The 18,396-nt window shown below is 50.3% G+C and overlaps 7 protein-coding genes across 7 annotated transcripts; 2 read left to right on the top strand and 5 right to left on the bottom strand.

The window, feature by feature from the left end:
* Window positions 1-1,616: 1,616 nt before the first annotated feature.
* Z519_08425 (uncharacterized protein) lies at window positions 1,617-2,539 on the top strand (the record flags this gene model as incomplete). Its single annotated transcript, XM_016766153.1, has 3 exons — window positions 1,617-1,786; window positions 1,855-2,163; window positions 2,278-2,539. The coding sequence occupies 3 exons, from the start codon at window positions 1,617-1,619 to the stop codon at window positions 2,537-2,539; spliced, it is 741 nt and encodes a 246-aa protein (XP_016617311.1).
* A 100-nt stretch (window positions 2,540-2,639) lies between these two features.
* On the top strand, window positions 2,640-2,855 carry Z519_08424 (uncharacterized protein; the record flags this gene model as incomplete). The annotated part of the gene is made up of 1 exon (XM_016766152.1): window positions 2,640-2,855. One exon carries the CDS (start codon window positions 2,640-2,642, stop codon window positions 2,853-2,855), a length of 216 nt encoding a protein of 71 aa, XP_016617310.1.
* Window positions 2,856-5,096: 2,241 nt separating this feature from the next.
* Window positions 5,097-6,403, bottom strand: Z519_08423 (uncharacterized protein; the record flags this gene model as incomplete). Its single annotated transcript, XM_016766151.1, has 2 exons — window positions 5,097-5,587; window positions 5,641-6,403. The coding sequence occupies 2 exons, from the start codon at window positions 6,401-6,403 to the stop codon at window positions 5,097-5,099; spliced, it is 1,254 nt and encodes a 417-aa protein (XP_016617309.1).
* Window positions 6,404-7,307: 904 nt separating this feature from the next.
* Window positions 7,308-8,375, bottom strand: Z519_08422 (uncharacterized protein; the record flags this gene model as incomplete). The annotated part of the gene is made up of 1 exon (XM_016766150.1): window positions 7,308-8,375. The coding sequence occupies one exon, from the start codon at window positions 8,373-8,375 to the stop codon at window positions 7,308-7,310; it is 1,068 nt and encodes a 355-aa protein (XP_016617308.1).
* Window positions 8,376-9,451: 1,076 nt separating this feature from the next.
* On the bottom strand, window positions 9,452-11,361 carry Z519_08421 (uncharacterized protein; the record flags this gene model as incomplete). The annotated part of the gene is made up of 3 exons (XM_016766149.1): window positions 9,452-9,478; window positions 9,636-11,035; window positions 11,082-11,361. 3 exons carry the CDS (start codon window positions 11,359-11,361, stop codon window positions 9,452-9,454), a joined length of 1,707 nt encoding a protein of 568 aa, XP_016617307.1.
* Window positions 11,362-13,638: 2,277 nt separating this feature from the next.
* Z519_08420 (uncharacterized protein) lies at window positions 13,639-14,118 on the bottom strand (the record flags this gene model as incomplete). Its single annotated transcript, XM_016766148.1, has 2 exons — window positions 13,639-13,998; window positions 14,044-14,118. 2 exons carry the CDS (start codon window positions 14,116-14,118, stop codon window positions 13,639-13,641), a joined length of 435 nt encoding a protein of 144 aa, XP_016617306.1.
* Window positions 14,119-14,331: 213 nt separating this feature from the next.
* Z519_08419 (uncharacterized protein) lies at window positions 14,332-15,697 on the bottom strand (the record flags this gene model as incomplete). The annotated part of the gene is made up of 2 exons (XM_016766147.1): window positions 14,332-15,244; window positions 15,294-15,697. The coding sequence occupies 2 exons, from the start codon at window positions 15,695-15,697 to the stop codon at window positions 14,332-14,334; spliced, it is 1,317 nt and encodes a 438-aa protein (XP_016617305.1).
* Between the last annotated feature and the right edge of the window lie 2,699 nt (window positions 15,698-18,396).

Genomic DNA, 18,396 nt, shown 5'->3' with positions numbered 1-18,396 from the left:
AGGAGGAAGAGGAGGAGGAGGAGGAGGAGGAGGAGGGAATCTCTTGATTCACTTTTAGGATGACCATAGGATGTAGACGTTTATGGAAGCTTACAATCTATTCCAGTGTAATGCCTCTGTGTCCCAGCTGTCTTGGTTGATTTGTCTGGGTAGTTGTTGGCATAACTGTGGGGAAAGGGCTTTTTTATGACGGAGAGGTGCCATCGGTACGGGGCAATATTGGTCATAGCATCTCAGAGATGGCAATTGTCCAAAATACAGGTTTTTAATCTCCAAAAGAGGCCAAGGAGCCCTATGTCCGTTAGGACTTCAAGATGGAGAATAACAGAACGATGCGGTTCTGGAGGATGGCTTTGATTACCTTGAAGTGTATGACATGGATTGCGTCCGACAGGAGTTGTCATATTGGGTAGGCAGTGAAAGTCTCTTCACCTCAGGCAATGCATGCAAGTTGATGAAGAGGCCATCACGCCATGAGCACAGTGACGATTTGCGATGCAAGAGTGTGATGACCGAAACTGAGCTGTGTCTGGCTGTGCCAAGACGACGTAGACCTATGCACATGGGGGAAGCGAGCAATTCTGTCGGATAAACATTATTCCGCACAATAGAGTTGCATCTCCCCGTCGGGGGATTTAGGAACAAACTCTAAAACACCAGCACATCGTCAAAATCGACTTGCCCCTTTTCAACTCGCTAACGTGCTCCGAACGCATTCACGACAAACAGCTATGGTCATCTATTTGTAGTACTGGCACATTATGCACATTTGCAATACCATCTAGGTGAATTGTCGCGAGACTTGAGATCAGAGAATCGAGATTGAGGTGGACTGATCGTTGCTGCATTTGGCTAGAAGTGTCCATTGAGCGTGGGGAGGTTGGCGAGGCGTTCAGCCGCGACCTCCAAACTCGTATACACGTGCAGGTTTAGCCACTACTCTGCAACTGTGGTTCGACCGTTCGCTTCGAGTTGCAAATGCGGAGGTTGGTGCCGCACTTACTAGCGACGTGCTTTTCAATATGGTCAGACACTGGGGATCCAAACACGAAACTGACCCCTCCAAAGACCACATTGAGCAGGTAAACAATGGATTTGCACGAAACTGATGACACAGAAGACCCCTGGATGAGTCCAAATCATGGCGAGTGTGACTCGGCTAGGAGATAGGCAAGTGGCGAGAGAAATCCGAGAACAGGTATCCTTTTTGCTCTGACCAAAGCAGAAGCCGCCAGCTGTCTCCATCGCTTTTTCCGCACATTTCAAGACCGCGTGATAGCGTGACATGCCTAATTCGACGACTTATCATGCCATCACTGCATTTAGCGAAGCTACAGATCGGGTTGATGTCGATAGTGGTGGCGACAACAAAGCGAGCCCCGTAGGTGCCCAAGGGAACTTGTATTTCGACATCATAAGAGAGATGGGGGCTGCTCATTGTCGTATGACCCATAAAATGTGAGGTTGTATGTGATGTAGATGATATTTTAATGGAGTTACAGGTCTCGCCGGACTCAAGCAACTTTGTCCCCCCTTCTATTAAGAATACAAATTAAAAAGCAAATCGAAATCATCCTATCATCTAAGACCCCGTAATAAGTCTCCCCTAACTCGAAATGACGACGTCTGAACATATTCGACTGCTCTCTATTGATGGAGGAGGTCTTCGGGGATTGTCAGCTGTCATGGTTCTCAAACACATCATGGCGAAAATAAACCATGATCGGGCAGACAAACTACAGCCGTACGAGGTTTTCGATCTCATTGGTGGTACTGGAGTGGGTGGGTAGGTCATTTATCCACTTCCCAGTGTCTAATAAGTATGTGAACTGGATGGATACTTACCCTCAATAGACTTGTTGCCTTGATGCTCGGTCGCCTCCATATGCCATTGGACAAAGTGGAAGAGGCATACACAGATCTTTTGGGCAAGATCTTCCACAGCTCCGAGGTTGTACGGAAGCTGAGTGACCATATGAGTCGGGACCTTGACACTTCATATGAAGTTGCTCAGGAGGTTCAAGCACTAAGCAAAGTTGAAGCGGAATTTCGAACAGATCCCGTAAAAGTGTGGCTGAAGGACTTGTTCCAGAGAATGAGATGGAACCGTGATAGTGAGACGGAGCTGCTCAAAGACCCTGACCTTGAAGTCCCGTGCAAGACGTATGTGAATCCTTCAGCGCAGATTCCTTCCTCCTCAAATGCTAATTCGCTTTACAGCTTTTTGACTGGTTGACACACGGGGCATATCAGACCACGGATGCTGCGAACTTACAGGAACGCCGAATATCAACAACTAGAGTTCCGTGAACTGAAGATGTGGGAAGCCGCATGCGCGACAGTTGCAGCTGGCCCTGGCTTCGTCCCCTTCTGCGATGAAGAAGACAAACACTTGCCCCGTCACAACTACACAAAGGTACCTCTGCAATGGAACAACCCAATCAACCTCCTGTTTTGCGAAGCCCAGGAGCTTTGGAAGGACAGGAAGTTCTTAATACTTAGCATCGGTACTGGAGCTGCTCCAAAAAGGGAAGACTGATCTGGAAGAGGCGTTCCATGAGGCAGAAAAGGTGGCAGATGATTTTGAGCACATAATACGTCACCAGCATCCCTACTACAGATTCAATGTCGAAGAAGAAATGGATAGGATCGGCTTGGCAGAGCTCCAAGAAGGTCGTGAAATAGCACAAGCGGTCGGCGACTATCTTAGCAGACTAACAGTGGAGCCAAGGCTTAATGAGTATGTTGAGGCTATCATGTCTGAAGAACGAATGAAAGGTATTGTTTTAAAATTGTCCCCAATTGAAAGATATGCTGCGAAACGGAAGTTAACAAAGAAACTACAGATGCTATGAAGGTGCAAGACAAGAACACATTCGCCGAGGTCTGCGCTTCCTGTCACCAAGGTTGGCCGAATTCCATAAACTCCGTTAAATGGTACCGTAAATAATCTTTCATTAGGGATCAAGTTTGAGAAGCCGCACAAGCTGTGCGATACTTGCTTTGTGTTTTTCTGCGATAAGTGTACAGAGAAACACTCCACAGAGCATAGAGTCTACGCCGTCACTGCGATACGTTGGACGCACGATCTCAATAGCTTACGGACATGCATATGCTGCAGCGGAAAGATTCTCTGCGGGATTGAATGTCAAATCCGGGGTTGTACTTTTGGGAAATGCGCCAAATGCTTACCTAACGACCAGCAAGTACAACATGGAAATGGCATACACAATTCATTCCGTATAATCCGGCCTACGCAGTGGCATGTTGACGACCTAGCCGCCCAAGAGGATGGAGCGGGGATTTTCAGAAAACGTGGCGATCTTAACTGTGATTGCGAGAATCACGGCCAAATGCCGTGCTGTGTCTCTCATTGCCAATACTGTTTTAAGCGTGAGTCTACTCTTCTTCGGTTTCGCCAACCGTGCAGAGATAGTTGGGTTGAGCTCAAATACACCCTTTTCCGTTATGTCACTAACCTGAAACGACTGAAGCACTTCCCGCTCCCGATGGACTGGATGACACGATTTACTTCTGCAAGATATGTATGCGAGACAACCACAGCAGTCAACTCCTGTGCAGAAGTTGCTTCAAAGGTTCCAAGATGGCTCAACACACAGACGACCATAAGTATTGGTATGCGATTCGTATCAGATTCATTGAAGAACATGAATCTCTTCGGTGTAATACTTGCAACCAACGTAAGTGCCATTTCGAGGTCTAACCGTGGACCTATATTTCCTTCAGACAGCGTCGGTAACAAAAAGCTTAGATATCCATGCCGAGGATCCAACGCGCCTCATTGACGCCGTCGTCGAACACAACTGCAGCAACACGGAGGATATTTCTTTTTACGAGCTGCACATTCCTAGTCAGCGATATGAGATATGGCGGTCTATTACATACCAAGACTGTCCTAAACGGGCCGAGCAAAAGCACCCGAGGATAAAAGGCCAGAAGGGGTTGAGATGTTTCATGTGTAACGACGGTAAGCACCTTTCTGGCGGCCTTTGCAACGGGAAAGTGAGTAGCTAACAGAGATGGAATTATAGCCATGAAAGTGGGGAAGCTTCATCCTGTCGATGGACAGCCCGCAAAGAAACACGGCTTCTGCGTGGATTGCGAAAACGTCTATTGCAGCTTTTGCCGGACCAAGCATCTCGTCAACCATCTTCCTCACAGGGATCCATTTCCTCCCCTTGAAGCGGATCTTAACAGACCTGACGGCCTACGAGATCTCACCCTTCACAAGATGCATTATTCCCTACTCCGAATCAAATGCGCTGCCCCAACTCATGAAGGTCATGGTCAGTCAACTCCCCTTTCTTCCCCTTCCATTCTCCTCATACCACAATTATTTTTTCTCTCAATGCTGAAGCTGGGAGATGAAGCCTATTTCAAGTACCAATTCCGTGGCTTCGAGTGCCGGTCATGCCTGAACTCGCTTTGGAGCAGCGGGTTCTATCTCTGCGACGAGCAAAAGTGTATCGACAAAAGAGTGTGCCCGTCGAACGAGGCTGATAATCAGTTCGCCAAGCATGCCAGCAGGCATCCCGGGGTCAGTCACTGGTCCTATATATGTCCGGAACAGTGATCACCATCTATGACCGCCAAACAGAGGAGGAGGATGAGGAGAAGTAATTTTCTATCTACCAGTGAGAAAATGCGGAGGTCAATAGAGCGTTCAACTCAGAGCAAGCGAGAGAAGAGCAGAAGAGGGCAAGTCTCAGCGAATGGGTCGAAAAAGGCTCTTACCCCTCTGACTCTTGTCTCAAAAGCTGTATTTATTGTCTTCATGCTTTGCAAGTTGGGTGAATTGCAATGTTGTCAGGAGGGAGGAACAGGAACTGGTGGAATCGCACCTCAACTTTTTCCCTTATATACTTTGAGATTGATTGTCATTTTAAAAAAGAAACTACAATGTGAGCCTGAGATCGGATCACTTTTCTCTCGGTTGGGACGCCTTCTTCAACTCGCCGTGTTTTATAGGGTATGTTCGTCCTTCAATCCGAGGAGCTGGCCGTTAACGTTGAAATCTTTCTTATTTGCACCATCCGCATAACTGCGGTTCGAGTTTGGGTATACAGCTCTCAAATTCACGCCCAAACCTTTGTCCGTGCTTCCAGCCCGAGATCGTCCTCCCGCTCACCGCCATCCTCATAATCATCACGAACATCCACCGGCTCTGCGCCAAAATCCTCGTAGTGTCTGTTACGATTCGCCTTGCTGCCGACTTCGTCAAACGACGACTGACCGGGGGTATGCTCGTCGTCCTTGCTGTGGGAGAAGAATGCCGGACTCTCAGGACTGTGTGGCTGCGTGCTCCATTGCCCGAGTGACGACGGCGGCGATACCAGCAGTTCTATCTCTGTCTGATCCTGCTGAGACTTGACCTTGCTCACAATGGGCGTCGTGTAGATGTCGAAGGCGATCGCCAGGCTCCAGGAGACTGTGGTGAGGGCGTACAGCCACTCTGCCGGGGCTCCGAGTGCCATGATGCGGTAGCATCTGGTTCCCGGGGTTTGAATTTCCTCAGGCTTTGACCCGTTACAGCCGAAGATGGCTATGTTTGTCATAAGGGCGAGAGCTGTCCATGTGTGTCAGAATTGGCTGGAGCGAACAGAGCGCTCGTGGACTCACGAAAAGCGAAGACCAACGTTATAGCTCTCCACCACAGCAGCACCTTGATCACACCAACCTCTCGAAGCGCAGGATATTTTCGGCGTTCCAGGTGATCAACCAGCATCCCTGTAGATTTGATGGAAAAGACCATAATCGCCTTGACTGCGGTAACAAGAAGGTGCAGGTGCCTATTAGGCGTCGCTGCGGCAAAGACGACCCAGATGCTCAGTCCAGCTCCCACGACGCTTGCGAGCCATCCTGTTCGACGTGTCTGCCAGCCCAACTGGTCGTCACGGTTGAAATAGAAGCTGATGGCGGTCGACGTAATACTGAGAATCACCACGCAGAAGGTTAGACCTTGATAGACCGACAGTCTCTTCGAGCCCACACAGCTGATGAAGGGAAATATAGAGTACAGGTCAGCGACCCGAGGTGGCTTTGCTCCGGTATGTGGATCAGCAGGTAAGGTGTAGTACGTGCAGAAGAGAAACAACAGTAAGATTAACTCTAGGACGGCTGCAGCGATGGGCAACAGTGCACGAAGGGGATATCTGCGATTCCAAAGGTAGTCGAGGAGTGGATTCCATGGTCTCGATTTCCGCTCGAACCTCCGTTCAATGTCCTGCCAGGTAGTCTTTTGGCGTTTGAAGAGGCCGTCGATCTTCTGGGTCAAGGTACCAGCACGGACTATTTCTGGGGTGTAGTTATCTAGAAAGGCAGAGCCTTCTAGCGAGTAGTAGCTGCTTCGTTGTGCAGCCGCAGGTCTGTCCAACGGAGACATCTGCCATGGCAGAACGAGCTCGCACCACGCAACGCAGCGTGTTCACTGCTCGGGAATAAAGCGGGGAAGGGGGAAAAAAAGAAAGAAAAAGGCGTGATGACCAGGATAGATATGTAATACCCAGTATCTTATTAGTGGCCGTGTGGCATCGAGGAAACTTGATCGGCTTCGCAAAGCTGCGTCCAACAGTTAGGGCCACATCGGCTTCGCTGGTCAGGCGTGCTGTTCTGGCATTGCAACATTGGGCCTCCTTCGGTGTACCGAGTTCCTGGGTAGCGAGTAGGCTAAAGGTCAAAGAAGCCCAACCAGTCTCCCAGTAGTCGGTGTCTTTAGGTCTGCACGGGCGACAAAACACCCAGAAGTCATGCGTGCATATGGAGTAAACCCGCTGAGGAAAGAAAAAACGGCGGGATGAATGGACGATTGGTTGAAATAGGATGATCATCCGCGCACTCTGCAGCTCACCTCTCTCTTGGTCTGTTAAGATGTTGGTGGTTGGTTGAAGGGCAAAGCAGGCTTCAGCCTCACCAGCCTTATTCGCTCGCTTAGGGCTCAGCTTGGGCTGGCGGGCTCAGCTTGGGCTGGCGGGCTCAGCTACTCTTTAGACAAAGTAGTCGGTAGCCCTCTGCCTTAGCCCACCAGCTATCGCCTGCACAGTCACTCCACTCCGCTTGAATTAGTTCCTGAGGGACGAGCGATCAATCGGCGCATCGATACAGAATAAGAAACCATAGAGTTAAGAGCCAGGCTGTCGTCTTGAGGCGAGTTCAGTGTCGCTTACAACTTCCAGAAGAATCACATCGTGCGTTGAATAGTCAGAGAATACCGAGTAAGGAATGTGTGGACCAACAGTCCTAGAGATACGCTAACTTCTCACCAGGGTATCGAGGGTTGATGATATCCGCTATCTCAAGAGTCGTCTGCCAGACGCACCATCACCAACTCTCCAGGCCACCGGCCCCTGCACTCCTAGTAGACCGTGGCTCGACCCTTCAAATCCGACACCTCCGCCTTCACCGTCAGCCTTGTATCTCCGCAAAGCCTCTCGAAGGTGATCCGGTAAAAGCCCCCCCTTGTGTGGATTTGGTATGTATTCCTCAACCTCCCTCCTCAGTCGCTCAATCTCTGTCGCCAACAGTCGGGACTGTTGATCGGAAATGTTGCCTTCCTTCTGCTTCTTCTCCCGGTCCTCTAGCTCCTTCTGTCGGCGATCCCGCTCCTCCTGTCGCGTCTCCTCGTACGCCTTTGCCCATTCGATCTGCACTTCACGCGCCCTTTCCACAATCTCGCCCACAAACCATTTGCCGTAGATTCTAACTGCTTGCAAAGGAGCAGACGTGACCGACTGCGAAACGACAGAATTGACCAGCCGCCTCACTGTGGCGAGGTTGAGTGAAAGAGCCCGCCACTGATTGTATCGCGCATATTGGTCCGTGTCAAGTGTATCGGCCAGTCGCTCACGGCGCTGCTCCTGTCGTGTTTCCTCTTCTTCGGCTTGCCGTCTCTCTTGCTCATCCATGGTCTCAAACATGCCATCAATATCACCTTCGTCATCCTCTTCCTGCTCCGCTGCACCTGAGCGAGCGCTGACCACCGACTTCGTTCCGCGACCGGCATTTCGTGAACTACTTTCAACCTGGCTGGCTGTATCTGCCGGAGCCTGACGTACAGAGCGAGTATCTTCGTCGTTGATTTGTTGTGATTTTCGAGGTCTTCCTCTTCCGCGGCCAGGGACTTTACCGCTCACTCCGGACAAGAGACTATTTGCGACGCTCCCGGTTTCGGAGCGGGCGCTCGTGACCGCGGGAGCATAGCGTCCACTGGCATCTTGAGCGGGAAATGAGGTTTGTCTGAGAGGATGTAGCTTCGGTCTTTTGGATGCTCCTTGCGCCGATGCCTGTGAACTCATGGATGCTCGCTTCTTGGGATTCGGGAGGCTTGTGGGGAAGGGGGATGGAGGTGAGCTGGCCATGGTTGTAGTCTTCAGAGACTGGCCTAGATCAAGTGGATTGAGGTGAAGGCTGAAATACGGCTAGATTGGCGTTGGCATTTGAGACAACGAAATTACGTGACGGGCAAGAGTGATCAAACAGGCGTAGACAGCAACCGACGTGACGATAAGAATCAGAATACTCCGTAACAACTGGTGACGTGGTAGCCACGAAATCGGAGGCATGGGCAGTAACCGGGACATTTGCTCTCGGCTAAGTTTCCTCCGATGGACGGCGCGGCGAGCATCTCCTGACTCCTGACAACCCCAGGTCCTCGATCCTTCACGTCGTCCAGCTCGCCCTCTCACCACATGCATCAACCTGACCATGTCGTCCTACGGTAGCTGCGTCTGCGACGGTGTGACTGCCCAATCCTTCTACTGCGGGCCCCCTTCCAAGACATCAGGTTCTCAAACGATCATGTTTCTTAAGACGGCTCTCCAAACCTCGTCCTGGGCAACCCTACGCGGCACCGATCCTAACCTCTTCCCACCATCGTCAAATCTTGAAATGCTATCAAACAGTGTATTTATGCTACAGCTGACACAAGGCAGCTCAGGCTTACTCAAAGCTCATTGATGGAAGAGAACTCTCTCCTTGTGGCCTACGGCTGTGATCATGTTCGAGTGTACGGTGACTTACTTCCCACCCTGGCAGCAGGGCACGCTTCCAACCCGATGCACGCCTCTACACTTTGTTGTGTCACAATCCAAGCAGCACGAAGTCTAGGGGTTCTCTTTAGAAGAGAATACAGTTGATCCATGTTGATTCCGATGCATTCAAGTCCAAGATTACGCTCGACCCCTCTTGGAGGATTCCAAGCACAGTATCATATGGGCCCGATCTCTGAGATATTGTGCTCTCCTGCTATCGCGCCATATCTTTCTCTCTATTATTCCTCACACTACAGTCAACAGAACCCAATCCAACCCCCGATTCATCTAAATTTCTCAAACAATTTCGACTTCCTGCATCTTGCAACGCTCATCAAAAAATGAAGACAGTGGTTTGTAGTTCCTCGTATCAGTTCTACCCTGCATGCTGTGATGAAAATAGCCTACTCTTCTATATCGTCGCCGACGTTCTGTGACAGGTGTCAGAACCAGCCCGATCTCGGTATCTGACCCACAGGCAACTAACAAGCTGTATAGGTGCAGGCCCTCCGGAAGTTTGTAGTCTGGATGAAATGGACATTCTGGATGGTGCCATGGTATAGCCCGACAGAACCGATGAACACGGACCTTATTTCTGTTGCTGAGAGACTTGCTTGAAGGTGCGTTCGGGTGCGGCTTCATTGAACTTGGGACGCCAGGTTTCAATCGGCCCACTACTTTGACACAGAATCGCGACTCATGCTCTGACAAGGGAGGCTGGCGCGTGAGGGTTATGGCCTCAGGCAAAGCTGTGACGCATGCAATGAGGGTTGTGAGGCTAGAGGGCTCGTTAACGATCTCAGGGCCACACACGTCGATGCTTGCCCAAGACCAAGTTGGCGCTCTGTCCCGAGAAGGCACACCTCTACCTCCTCTCACATACCACAACATCTCCCTCAACATAAAATCCCGGCATAGACCAAAGGACCATGTCAGGTGGAAATTGTCCTGAAGAGGCTTCATAAGACCTGACAGAGCTACTAATAAGTCAGAAGGCCACTTGAGATTTGTTGTCGAGTATTTTCTAACAATTCTGTGCCAGGTAGTGAGGAATTGTTCTTCTGCCATTTCGCGAAGGCCGTCCATCTCCAGGCCAAAAAGGATTGCGAATAGGCTCTGATATTCTAACTTCACGTGTGAACCTATATGATGGCAGTTCTTGATCTGGGATATCGCCTCACATTGAATTTCGGACCTGCATTCGAGATGGACGAAATTGCGGGTAAAGTGGATTGTTCGAGGAGAGAGCAGACGCTCTTGCAACACCCATGACCTTGTGTCCAGGTGATACTGTGCGTTATCGAATGGATGAGACTTACAGTAGGGTGTGCAGGGTGGAATAACCTCAAAGCGAAGCCTGGTCTCCAGGTCTAAACGGCAGATCGTATGGCTCAACGGGTTTCGACTGGTAATGAAACCCTGGCTCCCGTCGTGAGCTTCGGATGCAGCGATGGTAATGAGCGAGTTGCCGAAAATGTCGCTCATTTTGCCTGTTTGGTCGAACCAATCTTCGGAAGCAACAGGAGAAGTCTCGCCACCTTGCAAAATACAAAGAGCATCGGCCCATAGGTATCGCAAGCCGATTCCCTTTACAACTTCAATCGCGTCCCGAAATGTCTTTGGCAGATTTGAGAGGTGAATCTCTTTGCGGAAGTCGCTCAGATTGTGCACCGTCAACAGGTATGGCTCGCTGCGACCCCAACTGTAACTCAGAGCGCAGTATGGCAACCATGGTTCATTCTCTACTTCAATGAGCCGGATTCGCCCCGGCGTCTGGAATGCTTGTAAATCCAACAAACGCCTTGGACCCAGCATGGAGGGCCTTTGCCCCTGCAAGAGAGTAGAGTGCTTCTCTCTGCAAACTGGATGTTCTGCCTGACATTGGATGATCCACGATCTAATGAGCTCGGCGGTGGCTTCGGAGTATGTGGAAGTCTGCGCCCGCGATGCTGTCAATTCATCGTCGGGCGTCGTCTCGAGTGTATCACCTGCCACGCAATCAGCATTTAGAATTTCGCCAGTGTGCATTCTTACTCTCGACTGGGGCTAACTGTAATGTGTAGTCCATGTACGAGTCCAAGATTTGCGACTCCTCGCAGGGAAACAGGATCAATAAAAACGTGCCCGGCTTTTGATCCTGCAAATTGATCGAAATGTACAGAGGATCCTGAGGTCGACGTTGCCGCTCTCGAGCCCCGTGGTCGCCCGTGCATCCTGTGAGACAGCCGACCAAGATGGAGCAGAAATGGCAGCCAGACTCAGCGGCCTCTCTGACCGCAGCCTGGCTACTGGAATGGAGCAGATACTGCGGCATGGCAGGAACAAGCTCTCTGCCTCCTTGAGCTAGCTCGGTGAAAGTGAAATTCAGACACGTCGCTCTCTCCCAGAACGATTTGCAGCTGTCGCAGAGAAGATGGGACCGCATCGCTGATCTCGCCGCTGACTGCTCGCCCTCTGACATTGTGGAAAGTCAGGAGCAGATTCCCGAGCGAATCTGAGAGAACTTTTCACCTTGCTACTGAGTCTGATAACACTGAAGACTCAAGATGTCGAAGTTAGTTGCCCAGGACAGTGCGGACATCCCGGCCTGGTGGGCCAAGCAATCAGGCTGCAGAGCTAAATACAGCGCATGCGATCCCGGCTAAGTAGCAAATTTGACTGCATTGGCCAGCTTCTGCCACGTTGTCTTGGAGCCAAGATCGTGCGAACGGCTGCTGGCGATTCATCTTTCCTCAGCCCCTTTTTGAGAAGCCTTCAGGGCAGTGAAGACTTTATCCTCGTCCGAGATGAGATGCCAAATCATAGCAGTCGGAGAGAAAGACAGCCACTGACAAAGCCGTGTCGAACGCAAAACCTCGCTGTCAGTTCTTTAGAGAAGCTTCAAGTTTTGACATGTCGGCCATAGTGAGGACTAACTGGGGAGCCATGAGGTCGGGGATGTGTTTGGGCAGACTAGGCTTTTGCAGGGATACGAGGTAATTACCCCAGGTTGCCCAGGATTCCGTGGACCATTGAATCCCCCAGATGTACAAGGTACGAGGTACAGGGTCCTGTTCGGTAAACTACCAGTAGGTACTATGGGGTTTATCCTAGTATTATTAATAATAATATCCCCCTCAATCTATAACATCAACCGTTTCCAGCGACAACAAATCGTCAACGAAGAATTACTACGCGCCGCGCTAAACTCGTGTTTACAACGCTCATCTTAAAATAATATAACCTTCGGATACGTTGAGAATGCGTGATTCCGCGATTACTAGTCGATATAGTGACTCTCCGCGAGCGAGGATTATTTGTTGTCGTTGCCATGAGGGGAAAAAAAAGAATTGGTTCGGAATCCGCGGGTCACAGGGAGAGAAGTCAAAACGCTACCGGAGCCCGTTTCAGTGCTGAGCGTGTTGCAATGGAATTTTGGAAAGCGACGCCTGGTTGGAGATTATTCTTTTCCGCTAAGGCGGAATCGATCGCCTGCCACATCTGGTTCTTGTTATTCTGGTGCTAGGTTTGCAGAAGAAGTATTTCTTTGTCACAGACGCTTGTTCCCACGGGTCCTGGGGCGTATGCGTTGACTTGTGGCACATCACCACAGTCCCCTCGTTCATGAGAGTGCTTAGGTTGATGTTGTATCTCGCGAACTCGAGCACGGCCCATTTTGATGTCGAATATGCCACCGTGTTTCCGACCTGAGATGGATGTTGTCAGATATATTAATAGATATCTCGCAGACTGATTTGGATGAGGTTTACCGGGCGGAAACCGGCAGTGGAACATGCTCCCAATATCTTGCCGCCTCTGCCTTGTTTTATCAATTGTTTCGCTGAAAACATATCAGAGCGTCAACCATTTGCTTCGATAGGGAACAGCCCTCACCTACCTCGTGGTAGCACAGTAGTACGCCTCTCACATTCACCTAAATTGCTGTCTCAATTTCAAGAGTACGAGGCTGTGCGGCACGGATGTAAGGACTAACACTCTGCACACGATCCAAGTGGTCGCGAGGGAAGAATGGAATGAACACAAAATGGAAACCGGTCGCCAGGTAGCAACTCCGAGGGCCAGGCAACGTCTCCAAAGGGTCTGGTGGATATGGAGCTTGAACTGCACGTTTTGGAGTTGTCGGTGGGCCTGCAATGCTAACTGGCCAACCTAGACATCATTCTTAGCAATAAGATGTCTTATATAATGTCCTGTGAGAAACGACCTGCTGAGCCAATACTAGCCAACGGTTCGGGTTTGCTCGTAGGTCCAGTCGCTTGCCCATATTCTGGGATGCAAACGTTCGGAGACGTCCCACACAACCACACCACCACACGTGTCCAGCATGGATTTGCATGGCTCAGCCGTACAAAGAGATATCGACCGCATGTTACAAACACCAGACTTTTCACTCTCCTCCAGTGAACTGACTCTCGACTGCTTGCCTTTGTCTGCCGGAGTGTACAGAAGATTGTCTTCGCCTTTGCGCAACTTTTGGCTCCAACTAGACGAATGCTCTTCCTTGATTGATTGTGACGAAGGCACAGGAGACTGAGTGGAAACCCTCCTCTCGTGACCAGCTGCAGGAGTGAACAAGAAGAACAATCGCCGTTCAGAAGGTGACGGAGCAAGAGCCTCCCGGCACACGGAAGGACCGAGTGCATTCGGGGAAGATGGGTTCGTTTGAGGTGCCTTGCATTGCACCAAGGGCGCAGATCTTGCCAGGTCGGGGTTCGACATCGACATAAGTGTAGACAAGAGCAACCGCGAAATCTCTCCACTGCGCCTGGACGAAGCGTTGACCAAAATATTCTAGTGGTCGTAGCATATGACACTTCGTCAAGGTGTCAAGATCTTTTCGAACCGCCTCTGCCAATAGTGCAGCCTGTCCTGACATGACCTGATGCACGAAAGCTCCCCATTCCACAGGAATGTAAAAGTCTTTGGTGTCCGCAGTCCAATGGCCAGACAACTGAGGGTAACGTTAGCACGCCCCTCCGGTTAAACAGACACTTACCAGGGCGGTATTGTCGACCATCAGAACAACCCTGGCGAGCCGCACCAAGGTTCTTGATCTTCTCGACGATCGCATTATAATGGCCGCCTTTTTGGCTGGAGCGGCTGCAACGATGAGGGAGATTGCCTCATTGCGGGCCAGCTTTACCCCATGACGAGAGCAAGCGGCGAAGGCGTCAAGACACTGGAGATGACTGAAAACACAACAGGGAATGGAATCGCTGAACTGGTCAAGCAGAGAATATACTCGACCCTCATACAGCACCAATTCACCTCTGATGCCGCTCTTTCATCGCTTCTCTGCTGTCCAACCTTTCTCTTGGTCCATAGCACCATCGGTGGGCCGTTTTCTCATCTCGTTGGGGGACGGCCTATCTTGTCTGGCTCGCAGTCCAGGAGTCTGCTCGTGATTACCAGTTTGGGGCGCGAAAGCATATTTACTCCTCTGAGCCTCGAAGGCTGTAGGGGAGCTGGTGGTGCCAGCTTCAGCAGGGTTGGAGTGACCAGCTAAGGTTCCAAAACGACTGCTATACCGCTTCTCAGTGAGAATCCGAAGATTCTCCGCCTCCATTGAGCCAACCAGCTGCGCTGAATTGTCCTTTGACAGCGCTTTCCTGATATCGAATAGATCCGCTAAAGTAGTCACCACGACTTGATCGCTGTCACCTTCGGCAATCACCTCCCCAATTCTATACACCTTCTGACGTGAAACTTCGCTAGCCATCTTGCAAACATCAAGGCACTGCTTTGAAATATTGATATCTGCCTGTAATTGCGATCTCTCATTATCCTTTTCAGGGTCGTCATCCCGGATTAGGAGATCTAGGCGTTTGCGAAGGTAGGCGATGATCTCTGCGAAGCTCTCTCGATTGTCATCTAGAGCTTGACGCGTTCGCACCTGCGCTTCGAAGGAATGTTCTTCGACAGCGTTTGGGGGCATCTCGGGAAGTAGAGACGATTCTCGGACTGATAAGGATTCAATATAAGACCTCGCGTCTTCACAAATACGAAGGCATTGTCTGGTCACTTCTCTTTCGTCTTCCAGGTCTATGCTTACACCTGAAGTACTAGTGTTCTCGACATTTGAACGCGTCATCTTCTCATCGATCCGCCGTAGATGGAGCTCCAGATTATATGCTGTGTCCTGTATCATCTCGTTGTACTGTTGGAGGACATTGTGGGAGATCTTAGAGGTATGCATCCTAAAATAATGTTAGTAGAGTCCGAAGTAGATAAGTAATTATAACCAACATAGTAATAGTGCCTAGACCGACTGAGATCGTTGACTTATACCCCGCGATAGTGTCTATAAATTCATTTATGTTCCCTCTCATAAATTCCATCTTTGTCCAATCTCGAAAGCCCGTCTTTGATTTTCCGCTGAAAACTTTCATTGACTGCTCGAACTCGCGACATACTTGGTTACATCGTTCGATAGGACCTTGAAGTAGTGTGAGCATTGACTGCTCAGAATTGGTCACCTGTGTCAATGAGTCCAAAATATTGGTGAGATCGCTAAGCTCATCTTGAAGTCTGCGTAGAGTTTTGTCGCGGTCTTTGAAGCGTTTGACGGTTTCGTAGAGTGACTTCGTCGACTGTACAGCGGCCGTAGTAACAGCGAGCAACGAGGCAGAAATACTCAAAGGGTCCGCCATCTTTTGACGTCCGCTGCTAGATCACTACAAAGAAAGAAATGCAAAAGTAACTGCGTCTGGTTCAAGCGGCTAGCTACGAGTTCAAATACAGGCCTCAATCTCCATCACGCAACCTTGATTGGTTAAAGTTCGCGCCGTGGCTGCATCGCTTTGTCAGAGAAGACCTACGAGGAACTAGGACTGATATAGCACTCAGGAGAGAGGAGGACCTGCCTAACCACTTTGAGTCTAGCGTAGAAGCGCTGTCGGACCAATCAGATGTCACAGCGGCAAGGGGTGGGCGCCTAACACCGAAGTTTGCTTTGGCGGCGGAAGTTGGATCGCACTGACCACCCATAAGCTCCCCGTCCTCCCACAGCTGCCGCATCGCTGCATGTCGGATTGGATAATAGAGTTCCCATTGGTCACAAGTCGCATCCGAGTCTCTCTTCTCGTCCCGGGCATGCAATCCAGTGCACCGCCACGTTTGAAGGCCTCAACTGTCGCATGGCATGCCAAGGTTTGGCACAGTCGATGCATGTACTGGGTAGTCTGTCCACTCTTGCTCCGCCTCTCTCCCTCCTTGAGAAGCAGAGACAGCCACTACCAAGTAGATAGATCGCAATCAGGTGCTATTGCAGCCCACTCATTCATGCGGCATTCCTCCTTATTCCTCGTTCTCGCCTCCGCCTTGTCTCGATTGACGAGATACGACATCAACCCTCCCGGGATTGGTGTGGAAGGTTTCGTTCCCGAGCAAAGACATCATTCAACAGCGGCGCCAGCCATAGGGCCGGAGTGCTGCCTTCCCTGGCAGTGCTCAGAGCCACTGCCGGCAACGTGTGCGGTAAACGTTGGACTAGGTGTGGAAATTGAAACAGAACGACCGGCAATTGGTGAAGGGGTCAACTCATTTTGCCTTACCCTGCCGCCTGAACACCGCACATAAGACACTAAACTTTTACCGCCTTCCGAAATGTGCGTGGCACTCCTAGCCGCCATGTTCTAACATGAAACTCAAAATGAGCTGTTAACGTCTCGCAAAAACCAACATAACACTTACCGAGGAGTTCGCCTTGTAGCACGTAGTAGTGCCTCGAACTTTCCTCAACTGCACCCTCCCCTCCGGTGGCACGATCGACGGCGGCGCTCCTAACATATCAATTTGATGTGCACAGCCTTGCCATTTCTGGATTTGCCGAACGAGAACCTCAAGGACCTTATCAGTCAATTCGGTTTGAAATCAAGCACGTTCAGGCGAGACGTGTGACCTGGGAGGTAGGTTGGTTAGGGTTAGCTGTGATTGAGGCTTGGCGCCCGTGCCGCTGAAAAACCAAGATCTATTCCAGCACAAGGAACGTTGAACTTGGCTTCAATATTGAGAGGAGAGGTCTCCAGAACAAACAGACTCCGGAAATAATCTACCTCATAGACGACTTCATGGAAAATTTCCAAGGCTAGAACGTAAGGCATTTCGACTGCGATCATGACGAGGCATACTTTGTCATTCAATTCCGAACGGAAGCTCTTCCACATCGATGTCCCAGCGGAGGACCAAGCGAAGCCCTGAATCCTGCACGGTAATGTACAGAATATGCGTTCTTAGTACAAGCTTTTCCACGACCCATCAGATACCTGTGTGATACTAGCTACCTGGGTAATAATTCCGATCTCCTTATCGAGCTCCTCCTGAGTTACTTCGTACTTCGTGAAGTGGAGTCGTACAAGCGTTTAGGCCTCGTGATTCGCATCCGTAGTAGGTTGGCTGTATAGGCTGGACAATAATTGTGATGCGAGAGATATTTCCCATATCTAAACCTAAGAGGTCAGCGAATGTCCATCATTAGAGCGCATCTCGCTACCGAGAATCATACCATCTCAATCAAAATGGGCCGTTATGCAGACTTGCAAAGGAGCGGTGGTTGGAATTTCAGCAAAAGATTGCAGATGCCGATCGGACGTCGATCGCGTGCTATCGAGGGCCGACAGAGCTTTAGGAATTCAGCCCTATTCTTGCATCTTTGAAGATTGTCTGACTCCTCTCAAGACATTTGTCTCTAGAGGGCAAATGTTGACCCATATTTTCCGAAAACACCCAACGGCTTGTTCATATCGTTGCAAGCAATGCCCATTCTCTGATGGGGCAATGAGCCGCCCCGAGTTTATTGAACATATTAAAAATCATAGGGAGGAGACCGGAATGTCATTCAAGAACGGATACGACCGTAAACCAAGCAGATATCTCGTGCAAGAAGTCCGAGGGATCAACTGTTACTTTTGCGACAATGCTCTAATAGCAACAACAAATTCCTAGCGCATGTAAGCCAGCACCTGGAACGCAAAGCATTTGCCGTCCTTGCCAGGCCATATCAGAAGTGGCACTTTTACGACGACTTCGCGTCTGAATGGTCTTGGGTGCTCCCCTCGACGCGGGACACGGCGATCAGTCATTCCATTTGCAACAATTCCGTCGCAAAAGTAAAGCAACTTCTCGCCAACGGGATTCTCACGAAAACCGGTCACGGAAGTCAGGCCCTGCGTTTAGCCGCTCAGCATGGGAATGAAGTATCAAGTTTGACTTGAACGAAAAGGATCGTGTCGACAACGGAAAGACTGCACTTCATTGTGCAGCTGAAGCAGGCCACACGTCAGTTGTTGAGATGCTTTCAAAGGCCGGATCGGACCCATTTGTGGAGCGTACGGATTCAAGATCGCCGATC

Source organism: Cladophialophora bantiana (assembly GCF_000835475.1).
Source record: "Cladophialophora bantiana CBS 173.52 unplaced genomic scaffold supercont1.13, whole genome shotgun sequence".
Classification (NCBI taxonomy): Eukaryota; Fungi; Ascomycota; class Eurotiomycetes; order Chaetothyriales; family Herpotrichiellaceae; genus Cladophialophora; species Cladophialophora bantiana.
The sequence above is the reverse complement of the archived record's forward strand: the minus strand, read 5'-3'. Positions and strand labels throughout refer to the sequence as shown.